The sequence below is a fragment of the Myxine glutinosa genome, chromosome 2 (assembly GCF_964187855.1).
Source record: "Myxine glutinosa chromosome 2, kmMyxGlut1.1, whole genome shotgun sequence".
Lineage (NCBI taxonomy): Eukaryota > Metazoa > Chordata > Myxini > Myxiniformes > Myxinidae > Myxine > Myxine glutinosa.
This window is the reverse complement of record NC_136262.1, coordinates 30,596,094-30,623,072: the sequence shown is the minus strand read 5'-3', so window position 1 is coordinate 30,623,072 and position 26,979 is coordinate 30,596,094. Positions and strand designations below refer to the sequence as shown.

Sequence of the window (26,979 nt, the reverse complement as noted above, 5' to 3'; positions counted from 1 at the left end):
GGTCTGTCTGTCTTCCTGCTTACCTTTGTATCATTTCAGGTTATTCACTGGACTTGAATTGCTTAAATTTCAATAAAAACTGGAAAAATTGAGGTGTTCTAAAACTTTTGACCGGTAGTGTATATATATATATTGTTGCGGATTTGAGAATCCTGCACGTTGGTAATTGTTGTAAATATCACCCTCTGTAAATAATGTAATGATTCCTGTAAATACCTCCATTTGTGTAAAGGTCAAAGGTCGTCCTTTTAGTTAGTCCATCGCACACACGTAGAGAACCATAGGATCCCTCAATAGTTATATCATTATGATGTGTTCCAGTTTAAGGCTCTGTTTTCCATTAGTTGACTCTGCATTGCACCAAATGAAATAAGGTAGAATCCCCTTTCAATTACCCCAGAACCTCCATTGCCAACCGCATTACCAACTGCATTTGACTCCATTACGCACGCGGTCAAGCCAACGAACAAGGGTGTTGCCCGCCCATCATCATCAGAAGGTGGAGCCAGGAAAGCCCTTGCCGACCAACCAAGGATGAGTGGGTATGGCTCAAGAGGGTGGGGTTATAAAACCCATTGCATCAGCCCCCACCGGGAGAGATGCGTAAGAGTTCAGTTGAGAAGGAGTTGAATTGCGCTGAACCAATTCAGGCTTGCGGTTCTGCCGAGAGAGAGAGACGACGCTGTCCAGCCCCTGCGCACGCGCAGCTTTGACGCGCAGCTTCGACGCGCAGCTTCGACGTGCTGCTACGCGGGGACCAGTTTGCGGTGGAATCGGTGGCCGTCCACTTCCAGCCCCGACGTCCCGTGCGGGATCAAGCTCCAGCCCAGCGTCCAGCTGAACCTTCCTCTCCTTCCAGCCATTCGTTCCTGCCTTCATTCCCCTTTTGTGTACGTGAGTTTGTCTTGTTTGTTCTGTCTGGGGAATAAGTTAAGCCTGTGTAGATAAGCTAGAATTGCACTGTGTCTTCTTCTCCTTCTGTAATTATTTTCGTATCTTTCCTTCTCCCTTGGTTTCTTTGATTATGTACATAATTAGTAATAAATTCCTGTTCTTCCTACCATTGCCTTCTTTCCTTCACATCCGTTCGTTTTAGAGGTTTCCACATTGAACACCTGTGGCACGATTTGGCCAACGCTCAGGATCGGGTTTAGTCTTTGCTAATGGTCCGAACTCCGGGTTGCTAAAATCGCTCGGCAATTAGTCCATCTAAAACCGGGGTTCGAGCGGGAGTCCCTTCCCTGCATCGCGGTCAGGAGTGGCACTCAGGTCCTTGGGAGTTTTCATTGACCAATTACCCTGGCTGCTCCCGACCGGGAGGGTTGGGATTTCCAGGACTCACGTCGGTCAGTTATAGACAAGGGGCTAACCCCCCCTTGGTAAGGGGAAAAGGCCGACGTTGAGATCTGTAACTATATATATATATATATATATATATATATATATATATATATATATATATATATATATATATATATATGTGTGTGTGTGTGTCTATATCTTTTCACTTTAAAAATGGTTTTCTCCACAACTGCTTGTCTGATCAATGCAAAACTTTAGAGAATATTGTAGTGATTTAATGCATGTCATCATTCACATGGTATGGCAGTCATATTGGATTAAAGGGAAAAAAAAGGACATCATTTTCTCAGAAACTGCTCAACGAAAAAAATTGAAACTTGGCATATGTCATCAACTCCCCATGGGGTATATCGGGTGATAATGATAATGTCGTCGGTGAAGTGGCATTCCAGCCATAATTGTTTGAATTGATATCCTCATCCAAAAATCTGAAACTTCATATATCTGATCTATGACGATGTGAGTGAAGAATTAAATTTATGACATTCATAACCCATGCCAAGAAACTATGTGATATAATAGCGTGCATGGATGATATGGGTATACGGGCCATAATAGTAACGAGTTCAGTTAATGATGGTATTTCTGTTCAGAATGAATGCGCGAGGCAAGATTATGCGCCCTATGAGTTCCGCTCGAGTTTACTTTAACAGTTTGTTTCACGCATTTCTAAAAGCTGTTAATTTGCAATAATAAATACATATGACTGATGAATTTACTTTATTTAACCCCAAAATATAATTTATTTATCACTCAAAATTTAATAAATTTACCCTAAAATATGAATATCATTGGAATAACCCACACTTTTGCACAGTATTTGAAGAGGACCTATCTATGTTGAAGTAAAGTGCACTATGATTCAATCCCATAATGTCTGACTATGAAGTAGTGTGATTTTAGACATGTTCTGCAATAGTTGAAAGGTCCAAAGTTAGACGCTCCCACTCAGATTTTTGGTCTCTGGAGGTTGCTATGTTGAGAATAACAATGCTCCTTCATAACAATGGATTTCATCAACCAAAATTTGGTTGGAGAATGTCAACTGCTGTGGGAAACGAGGTGCGGCTGACGATTCGAGCTTTCGCCCTTAGAGCAAAAAAAAAACCTTTTCAAAGCTCCTTTTTTTTCAGTGCTCATAAAAATTCATCCATAAATGTTAATGCACCCTTATCAACTAATTTATGACTTGAATGTCTTAGGGAAAAGTGATGAAAACTTTTATCATAAATGTGTGCACAAGTCGAGCAAAAGCAGAACACCTAACCCTCACACACCTTCGCCTCTTGTTGTCCTTACCTACAGGAGTTCGTCATGATGGTTGTTTTTAGCTTGGAGTACTTCATCCGAATCTGGTCAGCCGGGTGCTGCTGTCGCTACCGGGGCTTCCATGGGCGTCTCCGCTTCGCTCGCAAACCTTTTTGCGTAATCGGTGTGATATGTCAGGGAGACAGGGTAGTGAGAGACACGTAGCATATTGGTAAAAGGGTTCCGTGGGTAAAGGGACAGTGTGTGGAGCAACTTGAATGAACTTCCAGGGTGTGTCATAAGTCGTGTGACCCCATTATCCATGCATGCCTTATGGCCATAACAGTTGCGTGTTCACCCTGCTTCAGGTCATCTATTGTGTGATAGAGGGTCTTTGACACACGTACATATAAAATAGATATAGGAGGTAAGGCGACTTATGACACACCCTTGTGCATGAGTAAGGTGGATCTTAGAGTTTGTAGAAACCATCTTAAGACCCACAGAGGTTCGGTATATCATAGGTCAGTCTTTGAATTTATGGTCACTATATATATATTGTTGCGAATATGGAATTTGACCTCCATATCCGCTTGTAAATATTCCCCTATCTTCTCCGATACTCCCCAACTCTCCCCTTACCCCATTCCCTAGTCCCATTGTCTGTAAACAACACCCATTAGAGCCGATCTTCCCCTTCATTCCCCCATTAAATGTCGTGCCCAGGTCCCCCGCACCACACGTAGACAATTATAGGACATCTTGCTAGTTATTCTTAATCTATGTCAGTTAAGGACTTGTTTCCATTAATTATGACTCTTCGTTGCACCAGAATGTGATTATATGGCACCTGTTAGGAAGTTTAGGACCTCCCAATACCTCTCCGCATCTCTTCCCCATGAAGAAGCGCCAACTACAACAACAACAACAAAAGAGGGGGGCGGCGCGGTGACGGCATGGGGAGTGGGCGTCCTCCTTCCGGCTCGGTTAGCCACCATTGACCACGCGCTCCACGGGGTTACCACGAAGGGGCTCCCTGTCGGCCCCTCGTCAAGGGCGGAGCCGGTAACCCCCGCACCCAATGAGAAGCCATGGGCCGATGCCATCTGGGGCGGCGCTAACGAGCCGAGGGCGTGTCACTCCCCGCCGGATATACGCGGCCCCGCGCCGGATGTGAAGAGAGATGCGCCCCGAGCTTGGAAGGAAAAGACGCCACCCTCCCGAGCGCTGAGCGACCTCCCCAGCTTGAGACCAAAGTCGCGACCCACAAGCGCTGTGATACCTTCACGCATCTCTGGACACCACCGTACGTGATTCTGTCCCTGAGCCAGGTGCACCTGAGCCATCGCGACCTGCCTCCCCTTTTCATCAACCCCCGTGTGAGTCAGCAATTTTGTCCCGTGTGTCCGTCGTCTGTCCGGGGATAATATAAGAGTGTGTCTAAGTGCCTGTCTTCCTGTAATATACCTCTAGCCCCTGTAATCTAACCTTTTTCCGTACGAATATACTTGAGAATCGAAACCCTGGTGTCGTATTGTGTCATTATAACCCAGCCGGGTGTCTTCTCTTTCCTATTGAGCCAGCATAGCGCGGCTCGTCAACGTCGAGTATAGTCGGGTAATTTGTGGTAATTTGTGCGGACACGACGGCCATTCCGCTCGGCCCACTTTAACATCAAAGTCGTGTCTGTAACAATTGGTGTCGGGAGTGAGATTCGAGGCCCGACCAAATTTTGAAAAAAAAAAAAAAACGAATAGAGGAAAAAAAAAAAATTTGGTCAAAATTTGGAGCGGCCGAAATTTGTTTTGTTTTACGAAACTCGAATTTTGCAAGTCGCGCTATGGCGGATCAAGACGGCTGGGGTCCGGTAGGGGAGAGTGAGGCAGGGTCGGTCCAGGACCAAATTGAGGGACGTGAGGAGAGCGAAGCAGCGAGGGTAGCAGACGCGCAAAATGGCGCCTCGCTGGTCACCGCGCCCGTGACCGTGGCAGCGCCCCTGGTGGATCCGAACCTTTTTATGTTGCAAATGAGGGCCCTTATGGAACGAATAGAGGGCCAAATGGGGGTAATGGGGAACCGGATGGATGCTCAGGGTGAGCGAATAGAGGGCCAAATGGGGGTAATGGGGAACCGGATGGATGCTCAGGGTGAGCGATTAGAGGGCCAAATGGGGGTAATGAGGGACGAAGCGAGGGGTACTGGTGAGGGGTTAGACAAGAAATTTGGGAAGTTAGACAATAATTTTGAGGAGTTAGACAAGAAATTTGGGAAGTTAGACAATAATTTTGAGGGGTTAGACAACGGGATAAAAGAGGTGAGAAATGGGTTAATGGGGGTAGAAAACAGAATGGCCGCTCAAGAGAATCAAATGGAAGGGATGCAAAAAGGGTTAGAGGGGTTAGAAAACAGTATGGAAGGCAAATTGAGGGACATGAGGGACCAAGCGGAAAGGGAAGTTAAACAAATGGAGCAGCAGATAGAGGGGGTCAGAATGGGGGTAGAAACCAAACTGGATGCTCACAGGGAGGAAATGGAGCAGATGAGGGTGGCATCTGGGCAGGAGATGCAAGTGATGGGAGAGGAGATCAGAAGAGGAGTGAGTGAGGAGGTCGGAGGAGTGCGCGAGGAGGTGAGGCACTGTAAGGAGCGCATGGAGAAAGAGGTGAGAAAGGGGACTGTAAAATTGCAAGGTGGTATAGAGGAGTTGACGCTGGGAGTAGAACAACTGACAGTGGGACAAAAGGAGCTGGGGGACCAGGTAAAGAAGAACACAGCGGTAATAGAGGGTTTAAAATCGACACAGAAGGAGATGAAAAAGGACGTAGGGGTAATTAAAAAAGAGTGCCAGACGGTACATGAGGACCTGACGAGGAAAATGGACAAGGTGGTAGAGGTAATGGAGGTTAAAGAGCGGGAGGTGCGGGAGCACATAGAAAAAAATAAAGTGGAGTTAGAGGAAGAACTTAAAGGGGCGCACGAAGAGATGAAGGAGATGAAGCAAAAATTAGAGGAAGTGGAAGAAGGGGTGAGCGAAATTAAGAAGCGACGGAGAGAGGATAAGAAAGAGATAAAGGAGGAAGTAAAAGAATTGGTCCAAAGTCTGTGTTCGGATCGTGATGATGTGCTCATTAACCGGATGAGGGATTCGCAGGTGATGGAGGAGAAGCGAAGAGAAAGAGGACCCGGTGTAAGTGGTGACCAATATGGTCGTGCGTATGATGCGCCAGGTGATTTAATAAGCTTGGGGGTCGAGATAGACCCGGATGTTCGTGAGAGGCCAAGAGTGAGGTGTATGGCTGGTCCGGAGGGTATGGAACGAGAGGTGCGAGGTGTGGGTGAGCAAGGTTGTGGTGGTATGGAATGGGTAGCGGGTTGCGGAGGTGTGACCCATGCATCGACACCAACAGGGGTAGTTGTTGGAGGGACCGGGGAGGCACGAGAGCCCCTTGGGGGTAGTGTACTGTGGGGGCCCGGCCGGTTCGGCCCCGCGCTGACCCCGCAAGGGGCGACGCACGGGGTCCGGCCGGCGGGCAACGACTCGCATACGAGGTGGTCCCACAAGGTCCCACTCGCGCCGTATGACGGCAAGAGTGATCTACGCGCGTACCTGGCGCAGTTCGACTGTGTGTGTAAGGGTAACGGTTGGGGTGAGGACGAAGGTGGAGTACACCTGGTGGCCGCATTGCGCGGCGCGGCGGCGGAGGTGCTGACGGCATTACCAGCGGGTGCTCTCACCCTGCCAGCCCTCCGCGACGCCCTAATTAATCGATTTGGAATAGAACAGCAGAGCGAGCTTGTTAAAGCTCAGCTCGCGCTGCGAAAGCGCAAGCCCCAGGAAGCCATCGGGGAACTTGCCCACGACATTCGCCGCGCAGTGGGGATCGCACATGCTAGCATGGCAGCGGATTCCCGGGAAAGCCTGGCGCTGGACCATTTTATCCAGGCCCTCCCGGATATTGAGCTCCGGCAACAGCTCGCCATGTGGCGCCCGCAGACTCTGAGCCAGGCGGCTGACGCTGCGGCCCGTTGGGAAGCAGCGAGGCCCCTGGCCCGGGGGGGCGAGCGTCTCGCAATGGCGGTCCGCCAGATGGGACCCCCGATGGAGGGCGGACCCCTTAGGGGGCCCGCCCCCGACGTGGGTCCTGACCTGGCGGGCATGGTCCGGAGGCTGGTGGACCAGCGCCTGGCAGGACCTGGACCATGGCAGGCGGCCCCGGAGGTGGCCCGCGGTGGACCACGAGCGGGTAATCCAATTCGGACCTACAGGGGGGGGAATTTGGAATTCCGGAGGCAAGCACCTTATCAGGTGAGGTGCTATACCTGCAACCGCCTGGGTCACCTGGCGCGGCACTGTCGAAACGCGCGCCGGGATGATCCCCGGCAGTTGAGGTCCTCAACTCCGCCCAGGGGGGAGCGGGTTAGCCGACCCCAGACACCCCCCCGCCAGACCCCGGGAAACTAGAAGGTGTCGGGCACGTAGGGCGGTGTTCGGCAGCAGAGGATGGAGGAGAGCCCTCATTGACGCGACAGGTCATTTATTGTGGCCAAATTGGAACCGGTAGCCTGACAATTAGATGCAAAATTGCCGGCGTGGGGGTAGACGCCGTCGTGGACACAGGAGCTAGCGCCACGATCATCAGCCCTGTGGTCCTTGATTCGAGCGCAGGTGGCTGGGATAAGATCCAGCGCCTGCAAAATTATAGTTTGCAGCTTGCTACCGGGGTAACGGCCCCGATCATAGGGCGTGGTTCTGTGACCCTCAAGTTAGGGTCGGTAAGGAGGGAGATAGATGTTTGGGTGGCGGAGGTGTGCGACCCATGTTTAATAGGGTTGGACCTGTTGACTGCCAGCGGTTGTAAAATCGACTTGTGCCGGGGGATCCTGCAGGTGGGAGTAGAAGAGCTGCCGTTAGGGGGAGTGAGCACGGCCGAGAGAGCGGAGCTGGAGGCTTCCGAGGCCGTGACCATCCCCCCCAGGGCCGAGGCGATAGTGCCGGCCCGGTGGGCAGCTCGCCCAACATGGCAGGAGTCCTGCGGCCTGGTCGAACCGGTGGCAGCGCAGTCCATACCGGGTTTAATCGTGGGCCGCACCCTTGTAAAAACGGACGGACCGGTAGTGGCCGTCCGAGTAGTAAATGTGAGTACAGAACCACGCACTATAGTAAGGGGCACGAGGGTAGCTGGCTGCACCCCAGTGGAGGAAGTCGCGACAGTGAGGGGCGAGAACGTCCAGCCGAGCCGACCCCGGGGGGAGCCTTCAATAACAAGTAGGAATTGGCCCGATCCCATTTGCGAGATGGTAAATCGTAGTAGCGTAGAGTTGGGAGGTACCCAGAGGGAGGCCTTACACAAACTGGTTGGGTCCCATTTGGACCTCTTCTCCCTGTCCACCGAGGATATTGGACGTACGGGCCTGGTGAAACATCAGATCCACACCGGTGAGGCCCGGCCTATTCGTCAGGCCGCCCGACGGCTCCCTTGGAGCAAGAGGGCGGAAGCTGACGAGCAGGTTGCAAAAATGCTCGACGCAGGTGTGATCGAGCCCTCGGGAAGTCCTTGGATGTCACCTGTTGTGCTGGTCAAAAAGAAGGATGGGACCACGCGGTTCTGCGTGGACTATCGCCAGCTAAACAACGTGACACTCAAGGACTCATATCCCCTGCCAAGGATTGATGACACCCTCGATGCCGTTGCGGGCTCAAATTGGTTCACAACTTTGGACCTCAAGAGTGGGTATTGGCAGGTGGAGATGGATAGGGCAGGGAAGGAGAAAACGGCATTTTCCACAGGTAAGGGACTGTATCAGTTTACTGTGATGCCGTTTGGTTTGTGTAACGCCCCCGCCACCTTTGAGAGATTGATGGAGCATGTACTAGGCGGCATGCCATGGCAGTCATGCCTGGTGTACCTGGATGACGTCCTGGTACATGCCCAAACGTTCCCCCAGGCACTAGCTAATTTGGACCAGGTGTTCGGGTGCCTCAGACAGGCAGGGTTGAAGCTGAACCCGAGTAAGTGCACTTTGTTTGCAAGAGAGGTGGCCTATCTAGGTCACGTGATTGGCCGCGAGGGGGTAAAAACAGACCCAGACAAAATTAAAGCGGTAGAGGAGTGGCCCGCACCACGTACCATCAAAGAGGTGCGGGGATTTTTGGGACTCTGCTCCTACTACCGGCGCTTTGTGGCGAAATTTGCGGAGTTGGCCCGTCCCCTCCACCGGCTTACGGAGAAGGGGACGCGATTTAATTGGACACGGGAGTGCCACGAGGCCTTCCAAAAATTGAAGGGGTGTCTAACATCCGCACCCCTTCTAGCTTACCCCACTAGTGACGGGACATTTACCCTGGACACGGATGCGAGCCAGGAAGGATTGGGCGCAGTTTTGTCTCAGACACAGGAGGGCGTGGAGAGAGTGATTGGTTATTATAGTCGGGCCTTAAGTAGGCCCGAGAGAAATTATTGCGTCACTCGCAAAGAGTTATTGGCTATGCTGGCTGCCATGAACCATTTCCACCCGTACTTGTACGGGCGGAAATTTTTGGTTAGAACTGACCATTCCTCCTTGCAATGGCTCCTTCGGTTCAAGGAACCGGAGGGCCAAATTGCAAGGTGGTTGGAAAAGTTGCAGCAGTACGATTTTGATGTGGCCCATAGGGCCGGGAAGGCCCATGGTAATGCGGACGCACTCTCTCGGCGTCCTTGTCTGGGGGAAAACTGTAAATTTTGTGCGAGACACGAGGAGAGGGAGCAATTGGGCGATTCCGCCCCGATTCTCGTCGTCCGGGCAACCCGGGTGAGAGGGCCAATTTTGCCACTAACCGCGGACGAGGAATTTGGAGAGTTGGCTTGGAGCACGGCCCAGCAGGAGGATCCTGTTCTGGGGCCGGTGTTCCAATGGGTCAAATTGGGGCAAAGACCAAAGGGGGAAGAGGTCACCCCCCTCGGGGCGCAGACAAAGGCATATTGGGCTCAGTGGCAGACCCTGGAATTGAAAGGCAACATCTTGTATCGCAAGTGGGTGGAGGTTCCCTCTGATCGAACTTCCTGGCTGGTGATAGTCCCTGACAAATTCAAGAACGTCATATTGCAACAGGTGCATGGTACCCGCTCCGGCGGCCATTTGGGCAGGACAAAGACAATATCTCGGGTCCGCCGGAGGTTCTATTGGGTGAATATGGGGCGCGACATACAGGACTGGTGTCGGAGATGCGACGCCTGTTCTGCCAAAAAGGGACCAGCACGGAGGATGAGGGCCCCCCTTCAATTACATCAGGTGGGGGCCCCCCTTGAGCGGGTGGCTATGGATATTCTAGGACCGCTGCCCCGCACCCGCCAAGGTAATAAGTATATCCTCGTTGTGATGGACTACTTCACCAAGTGGCCGGAGGCCTACGCCCTCCCCAACCAAGAAGCAGGGGTGGTAGCGCAGGCCTTCGTGGAAGGATTTGTGTGCCGGCATGGGATTCCACAGGAGTTGCACACCGACCAGGGACGAAATTTTGAGAGCAAATTGCTAAAAGATGTGTGCAGTCTCCTGTCAATTCGGAAAACCAGAACAACGCCTTTAAGACCTCAATCTGACGGGATGGTGGAAAGATTCAATCGAACTCTAATCCAACAACTGGCACTGTTCACCACCACCCGTCAGGATGACTGGGACGAACATCTCCCTTACTTGCTCATGGCCTACCGAACCAGCCAGCACGGGGCCACCGCATGCAGTCCAGCGTTGCTTATGTATGGGCGGGAGTTACGGGCTCCCGCCGACTTGCTATGCGGTCCCGTGCCAGACACAGTGGTTAACCCGCCGAGGGAGGGGTACGCACGTCACCTAGAGGAAGGCATGGAGCTAGTCCATGCCTTCGCCCGCCGCCAACTCCATCTGGCGGGGGAAAAGATGAAGCGCAGGTACGACGACCGGAGCCAGGGGAGTCAATACGCTCCGGGGATGAAGATTTGGTTCTTTAATCCCCGGAGGCGGAAGGGAAGGTGCCCAAAACTCACCTCCCCCTGGCAAGGCCCAGGAGTCGTCCTGTCGCAAATCTGTGACGTGGTCTTTAAGATCAAAATGGGGCCACGAGCCCTCCCTCGGATCGTCCACGCCGACCGGATAAGACCTTACACCGGCGAGCAGGCGCCCCCGTGGATCGCCTCGGCTTTAGATGCCGAGGCGGGACCCAGTACCTCTGAATAAGGGGGGCTTATTAGTGCCAGAGGACTGGGGGATTGAGGAGCGATAGGCCCGGTGGGAGAGGGTGGCATCCCTGCCACCTTTCCCATGTGGGGGGCAAAGGAGCAATAGTTTATGGGGTGTATGGCAGTGAAAACTAGCCCGGGTGGGTTAGGATATATCGTGTGTAGGGATCTAGAGATTGACATTAGGTAACGTTAAGATTAGTTAGTGACTGATACCTGTAGTGGGGACGCAGGTAGATTAGTATGGATGATAATGACGAGGGAGCGCAATAGTTTAAAGGGACGACTGGGAAGCGCAAGTTTCAGAAGGGAGTAGTTAGCTGAGATGATGCCGTGTTTGTGAGAATTGAACAGGTGTGATTGCACAGGTGTGCAACTGGACAGGTGTGTGGAGCAGTGTATGAGTAGTGAGTGTGTGGATCAGCGCGAATGCGCTTGGGGAGAGAAGGGTGCAGGTGGCACCAGGTGTGAGAGCACAGGTGTGCAGGTACAGGTGTGTGGAGAGAGTTGGAGTGAGTGGTACGGAGTGGTGTGCATGGTGCGAAGGTGTGGATGGGGGAAGAGTGGACCCCTTTCACGAGTACCCGGGGCGGGTAGTGTAAGTGTTAGGTAGAGGGTGCAGGTAAATTGTGGTTGGATATTGGCATTTGTGGTGCGGTTGCAGAATGGTGTTGTGAATGGGTGCATTAGTGTTGTGGAAATGGCTGGGCGTGTAGCCTGTTAGTGTGTGTAGTTGGTTGGGCACTCCACCACTGTGAGGATGTCGGCCAGGTGAGGCCGCAGGTGGGCTCTGGGAGCCGGTAGTTGTGAGTGGGTGCCTGAGGATCCCGGGTGTGGATCGGGCAGCCCAGTGCCAGAGAGGGCACGGAGTGGGGAGAGAGCCAGAGGGCCTTCCCCAGGTAGTTAGGTTAGGGTAAGGAGCAGGTAAGCTCGGAGGCAACCGCAGTGGTGGAGGTGTGCAGGTGGGTAGACCCACTGGGAGAGGTACACGCCACAGCCCAGAAATTGTGCGAGGGCACCGGGAGATGAATCGGGGGAGTGAGACCCCAAATTGAAGAGCACCACAGTTTGGCCAATGGGAATTGGTTTTTAGAACCCATAGTGTAAGAGGGCCAATGGTTTGGCCGGAGAAAGACCCCGGGTAGTGTAAAGTTGTTAAAGTCATTTAGGAAATAGTTAGGATTAATGAACCTGTCGCACCATACGCAGCCACTTACCTGTGGTGATGATGATGACTCCACACCTGTGTTTTCTTTGTTTTGTTGCAGGAGATGAATCGCTGTGAGGATTTGTGAGACGCATCACGACGTGGATGAGACATTGGGGTGATTCCATCTCTCCCTCCTTAGGAGGGACTGATGATGAATTGGTGATGGCAAATTTTGATGTGCAGTTGGAGATGGCAAATTTTGATGAGAGTTGAAAATGGCAAATTTTGATGTTGAGTTGGAGATGGCAAATTTTGATGAGAGTTGAAAATGGCAAATTTGATTGGTTAGGAGGGAGAGAAGACGAATTTGGTATATGGGAGGAACGGGGAAGACAGTAGGGATGTTTGTGGATTTGTAAAGTAGATGTTTATGGGTAGTGTTGTGTTTTGTTGATACAGTAAGGGGTAAGGGAGGGGCCATGTAGGTTACCTGGTGGGGGGGGGGCGTACGGTAGGAACGTACCTGTCTCACCTGGTTCCCATGTGCCCCCAGTGTGCATCACCTTGCATTGCGTGCACTTTTGCGCCCTTACCACCTTGCTCACTTGTCTTGTTTTTGTCTCCCACCTCCGAGGATCTGGCTTTGGGGTAGAGAGAGAGGAGAGAGAGGTGCTGGCGACGCAGTTGTGGGCCTGCACTTTCGCTGCTTGCTGCCGGGATCGATACACCATATGGACCGCAATGTTTGTGGCCACCCACGATGGACCGCAGTTCGTTTGCGGCCAAGCACCACCCGGGGATGGACCTATGGGTCAACGTGGCACCTATGCCATACAGGTGAACCACTAATAGTTAATACCACCAAGTGCACCACAAGAAGAGCAAGAGACACCTGCAGGGTTAGGGGTTGTTGAAGTTATTTTTATTCCAATGAACAATGGTGACTGCACCGATTGGTGGTGGGGTGGTGCTGTTGATGCTCGGGAAAGGGTGCTCTGCACGTTATTAAAGGCCGTCGGCCACAGAGCACTCGTGGGTTGGTGTATCGATGTTGGCAAGCGCGCTCTCTCTATGCATAACATCTGCATGTGTTCCTCCAAAGACAGGTCCTGGATCGTAGTGTAAATATCAGCGTAGTCTTGTAAATAATGCTCCCTACCGGCTGTATGTTTAGTTTGAGGATTCTTTCCGGATTCGGTTATCCTGTGGGTGTGTTTCTGAGAGGAGAAGGGTGCAACGTCGCAGGGGGACATATTTACTCATTTGTGAATATCTATAAAACTGTCGCACTCAGGGTAGAGTTAATAGTAGAGGGAACTACATTGCGTGCCACACTAAAGTAGGTAAAAATTTATCGGGTCGGGACGCCCCGAGGGTAGAGAAGGGTGCAATGTTGCGAATATGGAATTTGACCTCCATATCCGCTTGTAAATATTCCCCTATCTTCTCCGATACTCCCCAACTCTCCCCTTACCCCATTCCCTAGTCCCATTGTCTGTAAACAACACCCATTAGAGCCGATCTTCCCCTTCATTCCCCCATTAAATGTCGTGCCCAGGTCCCCCGCACCACACGTAGACAATTATAGGACATCTTGCTAGTTATTCTTAATCTATGTCAGTTAAGGACTTGTTTCCATTAATTATGACTCTTCGTTGCACCAGAATGTGATTATATGGCACCTGTTAGGAAGTTTAGGACCTCCCAATACCTCTCCGCATCTCTTCCCCATGAAGAAGCGCCAACTACAACAACAACAACAAAAGAGGGGGGCGGCGCGGTGACGGCATGGGGAGTGGGCGTCCTCCTTCCGGCTCGGTTAGCCACCATTGACCACGCGCTCCACGGGGTTACCACGAAGGGGCTCCCTGTCGGCCCCTCGTCAAGGGCGGAGCCGGTAACCCCCGCACCCAATGAGAAGCCATGGGCCGATGCCATCTGGGGCGGCGCTAACGAGCCGAGGGCGTGTCACTCCCCGCCGGATATACGCGGCCCCGCGCCGGATGTGAAGAGAGATGCGCCCCGAGCTTGGAAGGAAAAGACGCCACCCTCCCGAGCGCTGAGCGACCTCCCCAGCTTGAGACCAAAGTCGCGACCCACAAGCGCTGTGATACCTTCACGCATCTCTGGACACCACCGTACGTGATTCTGTCCCTGAGCCAGGTGCACCTGAGCCATCGCGACCTGCCTCCCCTTTTCATCAACCCCCGTGTGAGTCAGCAATTTTGTCCCGTGTGTCCGTCGTCTGTCCGGGGATAATATAAGAGTGTGTCTAAGTGCCTGTCTTCCTGTAATATACCTCTAGCCCCTGTAATCTAACCTTTTTCCGTACGAATATACTTGAGAATCGAAACCCTGGTGTCGTATTGTGTCATTATAACCCAGCCGGGTGTCTTCTCTTTCCTATTGAGCCAGCATAGCGCGGCTCGTCAACGTCGAGTATAGTCGGGTAATTTGTGGTAATTTGTGCGGACACGACGGCCATTCCGCTCGGCCCACTTTAACATCAAAGTCGTGTCTGTAACAATATATATTTAATTTACTTACCTTCTTTGTTTATTTATTTGTTTGCTTATTTACTCTGACCTACGGCTCATGGTGGGGCTTGTGCAAAAAGACATTTCAGATAGGTTTGTGTTTCTTTGCAGTTTAATTCCTTCTTCACTGCTTTTGTGTGTTGGTTATTTTGCCTCTCTCTATCTTACCCTCTCTCTCCCCCTCTCTTTATCGTGATGTTCGGCTTATGAAGGACCTTATGAATACATGACATGCAAGACGAGGACATTAGGATGCATTTCATTGATGAACCTTTCATTAAATACAGACGTGAAAAACGGACAAATCAAGAGTGGATAGAGTGCCTTCAGAAAGTATTCACACCCCTTGACTTTTTCACATTGTGTAACAGCCTCAATTTAAAATAGATTAAATTGAGGTCACTGATCTACACATAATACACCATAATGTCAGTGGATATATTTTTTGGAATTTTTTTTACTAAATTCATTTAAAATGTAAAGCTGAAATGTATTTGCATCAATTAGTATTCAACCCCTTTGTATTGACAATCCAAATTGAGCTCAGGTGCATCCGATTTCCTCCGATCATCCTTGAGATGTCCCTGCAACTTGATCGGACTCCACCTGTGGCCAATTCAATTGATTGGACATGATTTGGAAAGAGACACACCTTTCCATATAAGGTACTACAGTTGAAGTTGACAGTGCATGTCAGAGCAGAAACTCCACCATGAAGTCCAAGAAACTGGCCGTAGATCTCCAAGATAGAATTGTGAGGAGGCAAAGATCTGGAGAAGAGTATAAAACAATTTCTGGTGTTGAAAGTTACCAAGAGCACAGTGAGTTCCATCATTAGGAAATGGAAAGAATATGGAACTACCCAGACTCTTACTACAGCTGGCCGTCCGACCAAACTCAGCAACCGGGCAAGAAGGACCTTGATCAGGGAGGTGACCAAGAACCCCATGACCACTATGACAGTACAGAGATCCTCGGCTGAGATGAGAGAACGTGCCAGAAGGACAGCAGTCTCTGCAGCACTTCACAAATCTAGGATTTATGAGAGAGTGGCGATATGGAAGCCACTCCTGAGAAAAAGGCACACAACAGCATGCATGGAGTTTGCAAAATGGCACATGAAAGACTCTGATAGCATAAATCAAAAGATTCTGTGGTCTGATGAGATGAAAATTGAACTCTTTGGCCTGAATGCAAAGCACGACATGTGACGGAAACCGAGCACAGCTCATCACCGATCTAACACTATCCCGACCCTGAAGCATGGTGGCTTAATGATTAGGGTGCCGGCTTGGGATCCTATGATCCCGAGTTTGCAATCCCGGTCGATCGTTGAATTAACGCCAGGGGAGTTGACTTAGCCTGTCATCCCTCTGAGGTCAGCAAATTGAGTACCAGCTCACTGGTAATTGGGGCACGGCATCAGCGGCACAAACTCGCTTCCAGAAAAATGATGCAACCCAGCAGCAACAGGCTGCATACGAAAACAAGTGACAAAAAAAAAATCTCCATTGAATCCATTATCAATTCAGGCTGCAACACAACAAAATGTGAAAAACGTCAAAGGGTGTGAATACTTTCTAAAGGCACAGTATGTGTGATTTGAATGTGGGATCTGCAGTCTTCATTGCATTTTGTTTTTTCATTACATTCATTTTGTTTTCAGCCCTGTTTGTCTGTCCTTTTGTTGGTTTGTTTGCCTGTGAGCAGGATATCTCGAAAATTTATGGACAGATTCAGATGAAACTTGGTGAACTCGGTGTGTATGACATGGACGAATTGATTAGATTTTGGTGAAAATCCGGATCCGGATCCGGCTACTAGAATTTTTTAAGTGATTCTTCACCATTGAGATATGGGGCCCAAAACAACATAACATGATATTTCAAAAGGTTATGGACGGATTATATGAAAACTTGAGTGGATGAGTCGGGTGTGTGACAAAAACAAGGCAATTCTATCTTGTGAGTCTGGGTGCAGATCCAGCCTATATCAGTGGGTTACAAAACATAAACCGTTCAGCCTGGCGGAAGTATGCTCTCTACCGAGTGCTGTTCTAGTTAGTCATGTGTTCACATGGGAATGCCACACAGGCTGACCCAAACTCAAGTACCACAAGAAGTGGGATGAGAGAGAAAAACATGCAACATGTATTCGCATGGAGTAACTAGAACGCCACTCGGTAGAGCGCATACTCCCGCCGTGGGTCAAGTTGGGATAGTACGATTTCACAAAAGTTTGAGGGAGTAGTTCAGTGACAACACAAGACAAGACAACACAAGACAGACACTGCACAGATATATATTTAGAATATATAGAAGATAATGTTAAAAAATAACAAGGCAATTTCACTTACATTTTCGGATTCAGCGTTCAATTCTACATAAGTGAGTGTATTTTGAGGCATGTGTGACTTCAAATAAAATTGTAAGCCAGGAAAAACGTTCGTTTCATTCCTTAGGGATAAAACATGTAAAACTGGCCCAAACGTCAAAACAAAACTCGCTCATTTTAAGTCGTACAAGCTAATGCGACCAGTCATTCTTTTGGGAAGAATCCCGTGCACATGCTGGTCACACTTATAACTCACCTAAGTCTTTATAAGTTCATCAAATACTGGCACCGCGATTGACATTCGCTGAGGTAAATGTTGATATCTCTTCTGAGGTTAAAATAAATTTTAAAAAACCAAAAACGTTTTAAAGCATTATACGTATCAAACGATACATTTTATGAAACGGCGAAACGTAATACACACTTTTGTGGTTTTAAAATGACAGAATATATCTTTATTAGAAAAAAAAAAAGAACCTTAAAGACGACGCTGCTAACAAAATACACCGCTCTAACGCATAACCACGAGTTTAAACTACATTTACAACAAATATGAAAACTATTTTCATATCACAATGTTAAATATAGAATATATAGAAGATAATGTTTTAAAAAATGAGCCCTGTCTTCCAATGGTAAACAATCCTTCAAAAAATTCCTGGATCCGGAATCATATCCTGAGCTTCACCAAAAACTAATCAATTCTTCCTTATCCCAAGGGCAATCATCCCACCAACTTTCATCCAAATCCGTTCAGAACTTTTCCAGATATCTTGTTCACAAACAGACGAACACAAACACACACACACACACACACACACACACACGCGCGCACGCACACACACACACACACACGGACACGTTCGAATGCATTAGTCCCTGGCGGGAGTAATGACATGTTAAGGCCTGAAGGAGCTGTGCTCCTACGCGAGTTGAAAGGATTGACGCGACAAAAGACGGGAATTCGTCCGAGTTTCTTTATTCAGCAAAATCAAACTCCGGTACTCTGAAAAGCCCGTTTATCTGGCTGCAATATATATATGCAATCAAACACGGCGAGAGTGGGCGTGCCCGGGCGGCCTGGGCGAGCCCGGGAAAGGCAAGTCTGGACATGCCCGGGAAAGGCGAGACTGAGCGTCTCCGGGCGATCTGGGCGAGCCCGGGAAGGGCAAGTCTGGACATGCCCGGGAAAGGCGAGACTGAGCGTCTCCGGGCGGTCTGGGCGAGCCCGGGAAGGGCAAGTCTGGACATGCCCGGGAAAGGCGAGACTGGGCGTCTCCGGGCGGTCTGGGCGAGCCCGGGAAAGGCGAGTCTGGACATGCCCGGGAAAGGCGAGACTGGGCGTCTCCGGTCGGTCTGGGTGAGCCCGGGAAAGGCGAGTCTGAGCGTCTCCGGGCGGTCTGGGCGAGCCCGGGAAGGGCAAGTCTGGACATGCCCGGGAAAGGCGAGACTGGGCGTCTCCGGGCGGTCTGGGCGAGCCCGGGAAAGGCGAGTCTGAGCGTCTCCGGGCGGTCTGGGCGAGCCCGGGAAGGGCAAGTCTGGACATGCCCGGGAAAGGCGAGACTGGGGGTCTCCGGGCGGTCTGGGCGAGCCCGGGAAAGGCGAGTCTGGACATGCCCGGGAAAGGCGAGACTGAGCGTCTCCGGGCGGTCTGGGCGAGCCCGGTACAGTGATCGCTCCCTGGTTGCGTCTTCGGCAGGTGTAAGGCGATTATGTATGCTCAGCGGCAACCGCTACAGGCCCATGGAATAGATGAATTGCCCGTAAACTGATGTAATACTTTCAGGTTTAGACTGTCTGCTGAGATGTGTCCACAGAGACAGGAGTCATATAATACAGCTGTCTGACAAGATTAGGTGATAGTGGGAAAATGTTACAGTGAATATTATATTATGGTGAGGTTTGAGCTGCCACACCTTCTTGTCCGTGTAAATATCAACAATTAATTTTTTGTGAAATGATTATTCATCGCAACTTGCAGACGTTTCCTCAGATTTGGAATTAAGTGTGGACCGGAGGAAAATATGCTGAGAACACAATTTTAGGAGGTTTTGTTGCCACCTCGCGGTGATAGCCAATATGTCTTTTTCAACTTAGGCTTCTTCTTCGCCCTCTTCCTCTCTTCTTATTCACCACACACAATTATTATGACCTCGTGGGGTTGGCTCGGTTGGGTAACAATTTTGGCCTTAGACATTGTGGGATTCTCTGGCCGAGATTGACGTTCGACTGTGGCAGGAAATTGTAATTTTTTAAGGGTGCTGGGACACACATTGCCCTGTCTGTTAAACACCACAATGGCAGTTTATAGCTGGGTATTCAAACCCAGGCTGGACAGCTCAGAGCTGAGTGTGGAAGTATAAAATGAAAAATAATAAGAAATGCTTCGAGTTTAAAAATCAATATTTTTTATTCACAGTACTGGCACATTTAGACTATTCCTGCGGAAACATACTGTAAGTGAACCACATATATCATGGAAAAAGCAATCACAGACAAAATCGCCAGCTTAATTGTCCCAGTAAAGGTGTGTGTGTGTGTGTGTGTGTGTGTGTGTGTGTTGGAGAAAGACAAGAATCTATGGAAATTTAGATTTTTTTCCATTAAAGTGTTTGGGGTAGGCAATGATGGTAGTAAGTGGGTAGGTATGAAAGTATTTCAATCATGTAAGAAAGCCAGGTGTTGGCTTAACGGTTAAAGTGGTTGGCTTGAGATCTTATGGTTCTGAGTTTGAGCCCCTGTCAGCCGTTGAATTAACACCACGTGGGTTGACTCAGCCTGTCATCCTTCTGATGTCGGCAAAATGAGTACCCGCAGACTGGTGATATGGGGCTTTGCATCAGCAGCAGCCGCACTCCCAGAAAATGATGCGACTAGCACCCGCAGTCTGCGCACGAACCACCACCACCAATCATGTAAGATAAACAGGCAGAAAAACCATGCCGAACAAAAATGCAATATGTAGACACAAATTGATTGTTCTTATGAAGCATGCATTAGGGGGTTGAGGCAGCACTGAGGGCGAGGCGGGTGGAGGCAGTGCTGATGGTGTGGCGGGTGGAGGCAGTGCTGATGGTGTGGCAGTTGGAGGCAGCGCTGAGGGTGGAGGCAGCGCTGAGGGTGTGGCAGTTGGAGGCAGCGCTGAGGGTGTGGCAGTTGGAGGCAGCGCTGAGGGTGTGGCAGTTGGAGGCAGCGCTGAGGGTGTGGTGGGTGGAGGCAGCGCTGAGGGTGTGGTGGGTGGAGGCAGCGCTGATGGTGTGGCGGGTGGAAGCAGCGCTGATGGGGGAGGCGGGTGGAGGTAGCGCTGATGGTGTGGTGGGTGGAGGCAGTGCTGAGGGTGGAGGCAGCGCTGAGGGTGTGGCAGTTGGAGGCAGCACTGAGGGTGTGGTGGTTCGAGGCAGCGCTGATGGGGGAGGCAGTGCTGATGGTGTGATGGGTGGAGGCAGTGCTGAGGGTGGAGGCAGTACTGAGGGTGTGGCAGTTGGAGGCAGCACTGAGGGTGTGGCGGGTGGAGGCAGCGCTGATGGGGGAGGCGGGTGGAGGCAGCGCTGATGGTGTGGTGGGTGGAGGCAGTGCTGAGGGTGGAGGCAGTGCTGAGGGTGTGGCAGTTGGAGGCAGCACTGAGGGTGTGGTGGGTGGAGGCACCGCTGACGGGTGTGGTGGGTGGAGGCACCGCTGAGGGTGTGGTGGGTGGAGGCACCACTGAGGGTGTGGTGGGTGGAGGCAGCATTGAGGGTGTGGTGGGTGGAGGGACCGCTGAGGGTGTGATGGGTGGAGGCACCGCTGAGGGTGTGGTGGGTGGAGGCAGCGCTGAGGGTGTGGCGGGTGGAGGCAGCGCTGAGGGTGTGGCAGGTGTCACTTGGCATTCGCACCTGTAGCAGAGTTAGTCATTTAATGAAATTATTGATGGCAGGATTTTTGAGCCTTGTCACTGCCTTGTTTCACCTGGCTGTTTACTTGTGCGGTTGTATGTACATGTACCCACAGACATGATCGTGCTCATAGCGTCACTGGCCGTCCTGGCAGCAGGTACGCAGGGGAACATGTTTGCCGCTTCGGCACTGCGCTCACTACGGTTCCTGCAAATCCTTCGAATGATCCGTGTCGACCGTCGTGGAGACACCTGGAAGCTTCTCGGCTCTGTGGTGTACGCACACAGCAAGGTGCCCAGGCGAGGACGAATAAACGTGCTTTGTCATCCATTTGCAATCCAGGTTTTATTTATCGGTCTGCTGAACTCAATCAAATGTTGACCGCTTTATGTGGCAGATGCTGATCCAGTGACATGCATGGTTGTTTGGCATACTGAGAGTTTTCCTTCTGGTCACAAGTCAGGAAAGTTTGAGCAAGGCATCAATCCTAGCTTTTGATTGGAGGAACACTGTCAGCCAATCCAGTCATTTTGTGCAATCGAATTATGGCCATTTATAAACATCTCAGGTCACATAACATGAAAGGTTGACTGATCAAATTTTTCAATCATAAAGCTGTCATATGCGTTTCAAAAATCGAGAATCATAGGGATATTTATTTTACATTTTCATGATAATAATTGTTCAACTTGATGGTCACTCACATGCATACACATATCAATTGTTGTGTGCAGGTTTCTTTGAATGTTTCTTAACATTGACACATCGATTTTAGCACATTTGTCTCTGATTTCATTCTTTAGTTGTTAAATAGTGTGCGTTTCCATGGGATATAAACCACTGATTTGAAGTATCCCCAAAGAAAAAAGTCAAGCGGCGTTAAGTTTGGGCTACGTTCCACCTCGGAGGCACCATCTAAAAAAAAAACTACAAAAATATTTCCTTTGATTCTGGACTTTTGAAACACCCTGTACAATGTTGTGTTAAAAAACAATTGGTGGAAGTAAAAAAAAAAACCCTTAAAAAACGGATCTTGTCTTTCTGGTGATGGGTTTTATCAACTGAAAGCTGCAACAAAGTCGATTTCAACGAATCTCTTCCCTTCGTTGGTGTGTTCACTGTGCGTTGTGCGATGTCTGTATAGTCCAATGCAGGACCCACAGCATCTACCACAAACATCGCAGGTATAGACTGGTCCTTGCGGAGATGGACGTTGGCAGGTTTTCCTTTCTTGCCTCCGCTGTTTCTCGACGGTAAGTCTCCCACGTTCAAAGTGGTCCAGGACTTCTGCGGCAAATGTTACGCCAAGCTGACCTGTTTGTGGCCTGATGTTCCCAGGTGACAACTGGAATGGCACAAGACTCGAGTGTAGACTTAAGGACTTCCTTATAACACTTTTCTTTGTCCACCACGTGACCGTTTACCAAATTTAAGTTGTCCATATAAAAGCGCTCATGGGATTCTATAGTGTTCCATACGTGTGAGGTGTCCTGACTAGCGAAGCTGGGCCTGCATCAGGAAATACTCAATTCCTTGGATACGACAACGGTCTAGGATTGAGGTGTTAGGTATTCTGTCTCGCCAGGTGATGCCAAGAATCTTGTGAAGGCATCACATATGGAAATTATCAAGACGTTTAATATGGCGACGATAAGGTGTCCAGGATTCACATCCGTATAGGAGTGTCAATAAGACAACGGCACAACAGACACTGATCTTGGTGTCCAGGTGAATGTCACCTTCATGCCAAAGGTGATGCGTCATTCTTCCAAAGGACACACATGCTTTACCAAGTCGTGATGTTACTTCATCGTCAATCATTGCATTTTGAGAGAGAACATCTCCAAGGTAGCAGAAATTATCCACAACGTTGAGTGGTGCATCATCGATACGGTATGCGCACCTTCTGGTCTCGGCTAAAGCATAGCCTCGGTCTTCTTGAGGTTCTTGAGGCCATAGCAACGAGCAGATTGCGCAAAGGAGTTGACAATAAAGTTCTCCATTTCCAGTGAGCTGGTACTCATTTTGCCAACCTCAGAAGGATGACAGGCTGAGTCAACCCACCTAGGGTTAATTCAACGGCTGAAAGGGACTCAAACTCAGGACCCTAAGATCTCAAACCAGCCACCTTAACCATTAAGCCAACACCAGGCTGAATTCCAGGTGGTTAGCATACATTTATCAACTTCAGTTGAGAAAAACCTGTCATTCATCTGCTAATGCAGACCAACCCTAGACAAATTCCGATATTTCTCTCATATTTTCATTAGTGGATTAAATTCCGAGACGGAATCAGATCACACTAAAACTGTAGTCTCATTGATTCTGTTGACTGACTGGCTGGCTGTGCTTTGTGTATTTTGCAAGACTACACCTGCCGCCTGGTGTACTGCCCAAACTCCAAATTCCCTGTCGAGTTCTCATATAATGTTGATATTTTCTCTTAACGAGGAACATTCCAGGTCTGGAATCACCGTAGGGCTCCAGTAAGGTTCCATAAACAGTTCAGCCTTACAACTTCAATTTGGTATTTTGTTGGGAGCTGTTACACAATGGCCTTTTGATTGAAAGCCCTTCACTCGGCATCTCTCCTTCTATTCTCTTTAACATCTAGCCCTTTGCTTCCCACGACCCCATGGCAGGAGCTGATTACGGCCTGGTACATTGGTTTCCTGGTTTTGGTCTTTTCCTCCTTCGTGGTCTATCTTGCCGAGAAGGAGTGCAACCAAAAGGACTTTGCCAGTTATGCAGACGCACTATGGTGGGGAACGGTGAGGATAACACTGAGTCCAGTTCGCTTTGTTTTCGGAACATCTTTGGTGTATTCTGGAAATGGAGACTAAAAATTCATTCCCATCATTCTGCCGATATCATTCTTTCCTCCTCATTTCATTCCTCTTACAACATCCTTCATTGTTTCGTTTGATTGTGCTATTATTTACAACTTCCTCTATTTTATTGTTCTCCCCTCTCTCTGCCAGTCTTATACTCCTCGTGCTTTCTTGCCAGGTGACCCTGACAACCATTGGCTATGGAGACAAGGCCCCGATAACTTGGCTCGGCAGGATACTCGCTGGAGCCTTTGCTCTCATTGGGGTTGCCTTCTTTGCCTTGCCTGCTGTGAGGAAACTTTTTCCATCATTTGTCCTTTACTCCTCCATTTACACACTACCTTACTTACACAAAATGCCTGGTGTTGTAGCGGTTACCGCTGGATGCACACAATCGCCTTGCACCGGCCAGAACACGGCCAGACGCGCCTCTCCCGGGCATGCCCGGACTCACTGTTCCCGGGCACGCCCGAACCTCCCGGGCACGCCCGGTCTCGTCTTTCCCGGGCATGCCCGCTCTCGCCTTTCCAGGGCTCGCCCAGAGCGTCCGGGCATGCCCGCTATCGCCTTTTCAGGGCTCGCCCAGAGCGTCCGGGCATGCCCGCTATCGCCTTTCCAGGGCTCGCCCAGAGCATCCGGGCATGCCCGCTATCGCCTTTCCAGGGCTCGCCCAGAGCGTCCGGGCATGCCCGCTATCGCCTTTCCAGGGCTCGCCCAGAGCGTCCGGGCATGCCCGCTCTCGCTTTTCCAGTGCTCGTCCAGAGCACCCGGGCACGCCCAGCCTCGCCTTTCCAAGGCTCGCCCTTGACACCCGGGCATGCCCGGTATAGCTTTTGCCGGGAAACACCCCGGCATAAATGTGTATATATATTGCTGCCCGATAAACGGGCTTGAGAGAATACCTGAGCTGTTTTGTTTCAATAAAGCAACTCGGACGAATTCCGTCTTAGGTCGCGTCAATTCTTTCGACTCGCGTTGGAGCGCAGCTCCTTCACTGGTGACCTACCGACATGGACACGGCAGTGACTCTTAAACTGCCTACCTTCTGGGAGGCTCACGCGGCTGTTTGGTTCGCCCAGGCGGACTCCCAGGTCGCCCTGCGAGGCATCACCGCGGACGACACCCGCTTCCACCACGTCGTGGCAGCGCTCGGTTCCACCACCGCGGCCCGCGCCCTGAGCCTCCTCGAGCACCCGTCGGATGCCGACAAGTATGAGGCGCTGAAGACGCTCCTCCTCGACGCTTTCGCCCTCTCACCGGCGGCACGCGCACGGCGCCTGCTCGACCTGCCCGAGCTCGGCGACACGCGCCCGTCCGAGCGCATGGACTATATGCTCTCGTTGCTCGGTGAGCACTCTCCGGATTTTCTGTTCCGCGAGCTGTTCCTTCGCCAGCTGCCTCACCCGGTACGCCTCGCCCTGGCTGGCACGTCGATCACCGATCCCCGCGCCCTCGCCAGGGAAGCCGATAAGATCTCCTCGGCGGGCCAACACATCGGCGCGGCTACCTGGAGCCTGCCGCCATCCGAGGCGACGCCCACGACGCCCGAGCGCCCTGCGCGGTTGGAGGCCGAACTGCCGGTGCAACTGGCGACCGCCACGCCGCGCCGACCGCTTCCGACACGACGGCCGGGGCCTCCACCTGACCAGGCGTGGTGTTATTACCACGCCAGGTTCGGACACAAGGCTCGGACGTGCCGACCCCCGTGCACTTTCGGCAAGTCGGGAAACGGCCGGGCCGGCATTCATTCCCAGCCATGAGCGCCGGCCACTCGGGCAACTTGCTTTTTATTCGGGACAAAGCGTCCGGGCGGCGTTTCCTTTGTGACACCGGCGCCCAACTGAGCGTCATACCCGTCTCCGAGCAGGACAGGCGGGACGCCATTTGCGGCCCCTCTTTGGTCGCTGCTAATGGCTCGGCCATACGCACTTTCGGCCCGCGCGACGTCACCCTCTGCTTCGGCAGCCAGCGCTTTCAGTGGACCTTTGTGACCGCCTGCGTCCCCATGGCTTTGCTGGGCGCCGACTTCCTCTGCGCGCACGGGCTGCTGGTCGACGTCAAACGACGTCGCCTTGTCAACGCCGAGACCTTCAGCTCCCTGGCGTGCACGATGAGCAGCTCCACGCCGACCGAACTAGCGTGCGCCCTCCCGACGGCGAACGAGTTCGCTTGCCTGCTCGTGGAATTCCCGGCCCTCACGCGGCCGACGTTTTTGGCCGTCGCATTGCGGCATGGGATCGAGCACCACATACCCACTACGGGCCCGCCGGTCTACGCCAGGGCCCGCCGCCTCGACCCGGCCAAGCTCGCCGTGGCAAAGGCCGAGTTCGACGCGTTGGAGCACCTCGGCATCGTGCGGCGCTCCAATAGCGCGTGGGCCTCACCACTGCACATCGTGCCAAAGCCGGGGGGCGGATGGCGCCCGTGTGGCGACTACCGCCGCCTCAACGACGCTACCACCCCCGACAGGTACCCGATCCCGCACATCCAGGACTTTTCCGCCCGTTTGGCGGGACGGGTCATATTTTCCAAAATTGACCTGATACGGGGATACGACCAGGTACCTGTCCAGGCGGCCGACGTCCCGAAGACGGCCGTCATCACGCCGTTCGGCCTGTTCGAATTTTTGAGGATGCCGTTTGGCCTCAAGAACGCGGCCCAGGCGTTCCAGCGCTTAATGGACGGCGTGCAGCGCGACCTGCCATTTCTTTTCGTCTATCTGGACGACATCCTCGTCGCCAGCACGTCCCGTGCCGAGCACCTCCTCCACCTCCGAACACTGTTCGGTTGCCTCAGCGAGCACGGCTTAATTGTCAACCCGGCCAAATGCCACTTCGGCACGACGACCGTTGACTTTTTGGGCCACCGCATCACCAAGACCGGGGCCGTGCCGCTGCCGACCAAGGTCGAGGCCATCACCACGTTCCCGCGTCCCCGTTCCATCAAGGCCCTACAAGAGTTCCTCGGCATGGTGAATTTTTATCACCGATTCGTGCCCCGCGCTGCTCAGCTCATGCGGCCCCTTTACGAGGCCCTCCGGGGCAAGCCGGCCAAGCATGACATCGTTTGGTCCGCGGCCATGGACGCGGCCTTCGCGAGCACAAAACGGGCCCTTGCCGACGCAATGCTGCTGGCTCACCCGGTGCTCAACGCGCCCATCGCCCTCACAACGGATGCCTCCAACTATGCGGTGTGCGCCGTCCATGAACAATGGGTGGACGGGGTTTGGCAGCCACTCACTTTTTTCAGCCGGCAACTCCGGCCGAACGAGTTAAAATACAGCACGTTCGACCGCGAGCTGCTCGGTCTATTCCTGGCCGTTCGCCATTTCCGACACCTCCTGGAGGGCCGCCCGTTCACGGCTTTCGTCGACCACAAGCCGTTGGTCTACGTGATGGCCAAAGTCACGGCGCCGTGGTCGGCCCACCAGCAGCGCCACCTCTCCGCCGT

General features: G+C 51.6%; 1 protein-coding gene across 4 annotated transcripts in view; it reads left to right on the top strand.

The window, feature by feature from the left end:
• LOC137421927 (potassium voltage-gated channel subfamily KQT member 4) overlaps positions 1-26,979 on the top strand; it is a 137,497-nt gene that overhangs the window by 72,846 nt on the left and 37,672 nt on the right. For 3 of the 4 annotated variants that reach the window (XR_013622638.1, XM_068108513.2, XM_078773069.1), the window contains exons 3-6: positions 2,668-2,794; positions 20,814-20,989; positions 23,341-23,469; positions 23,708-23,818. Coding sequence is in view for 3 of the 4 variants with exons in the window: in XM_068108513.2 (XP_067964614.2) it covers positions 2,668-2,794; positions 20,814-20,989; positions 23,341-23,469; positions 23,708-23,818 (543 nt within the window). In the remaining variant the exon portion in view is untranslated. The remainder of the gene's footprint in view (positions 1-2,667; positions 2,795-20,813; positions 20,990-23,340; positions 23,470-23,707; positions 23,819-26,979) is intronic. The other variant, XM_068108514.2, reaches the window with a different exon arrangement.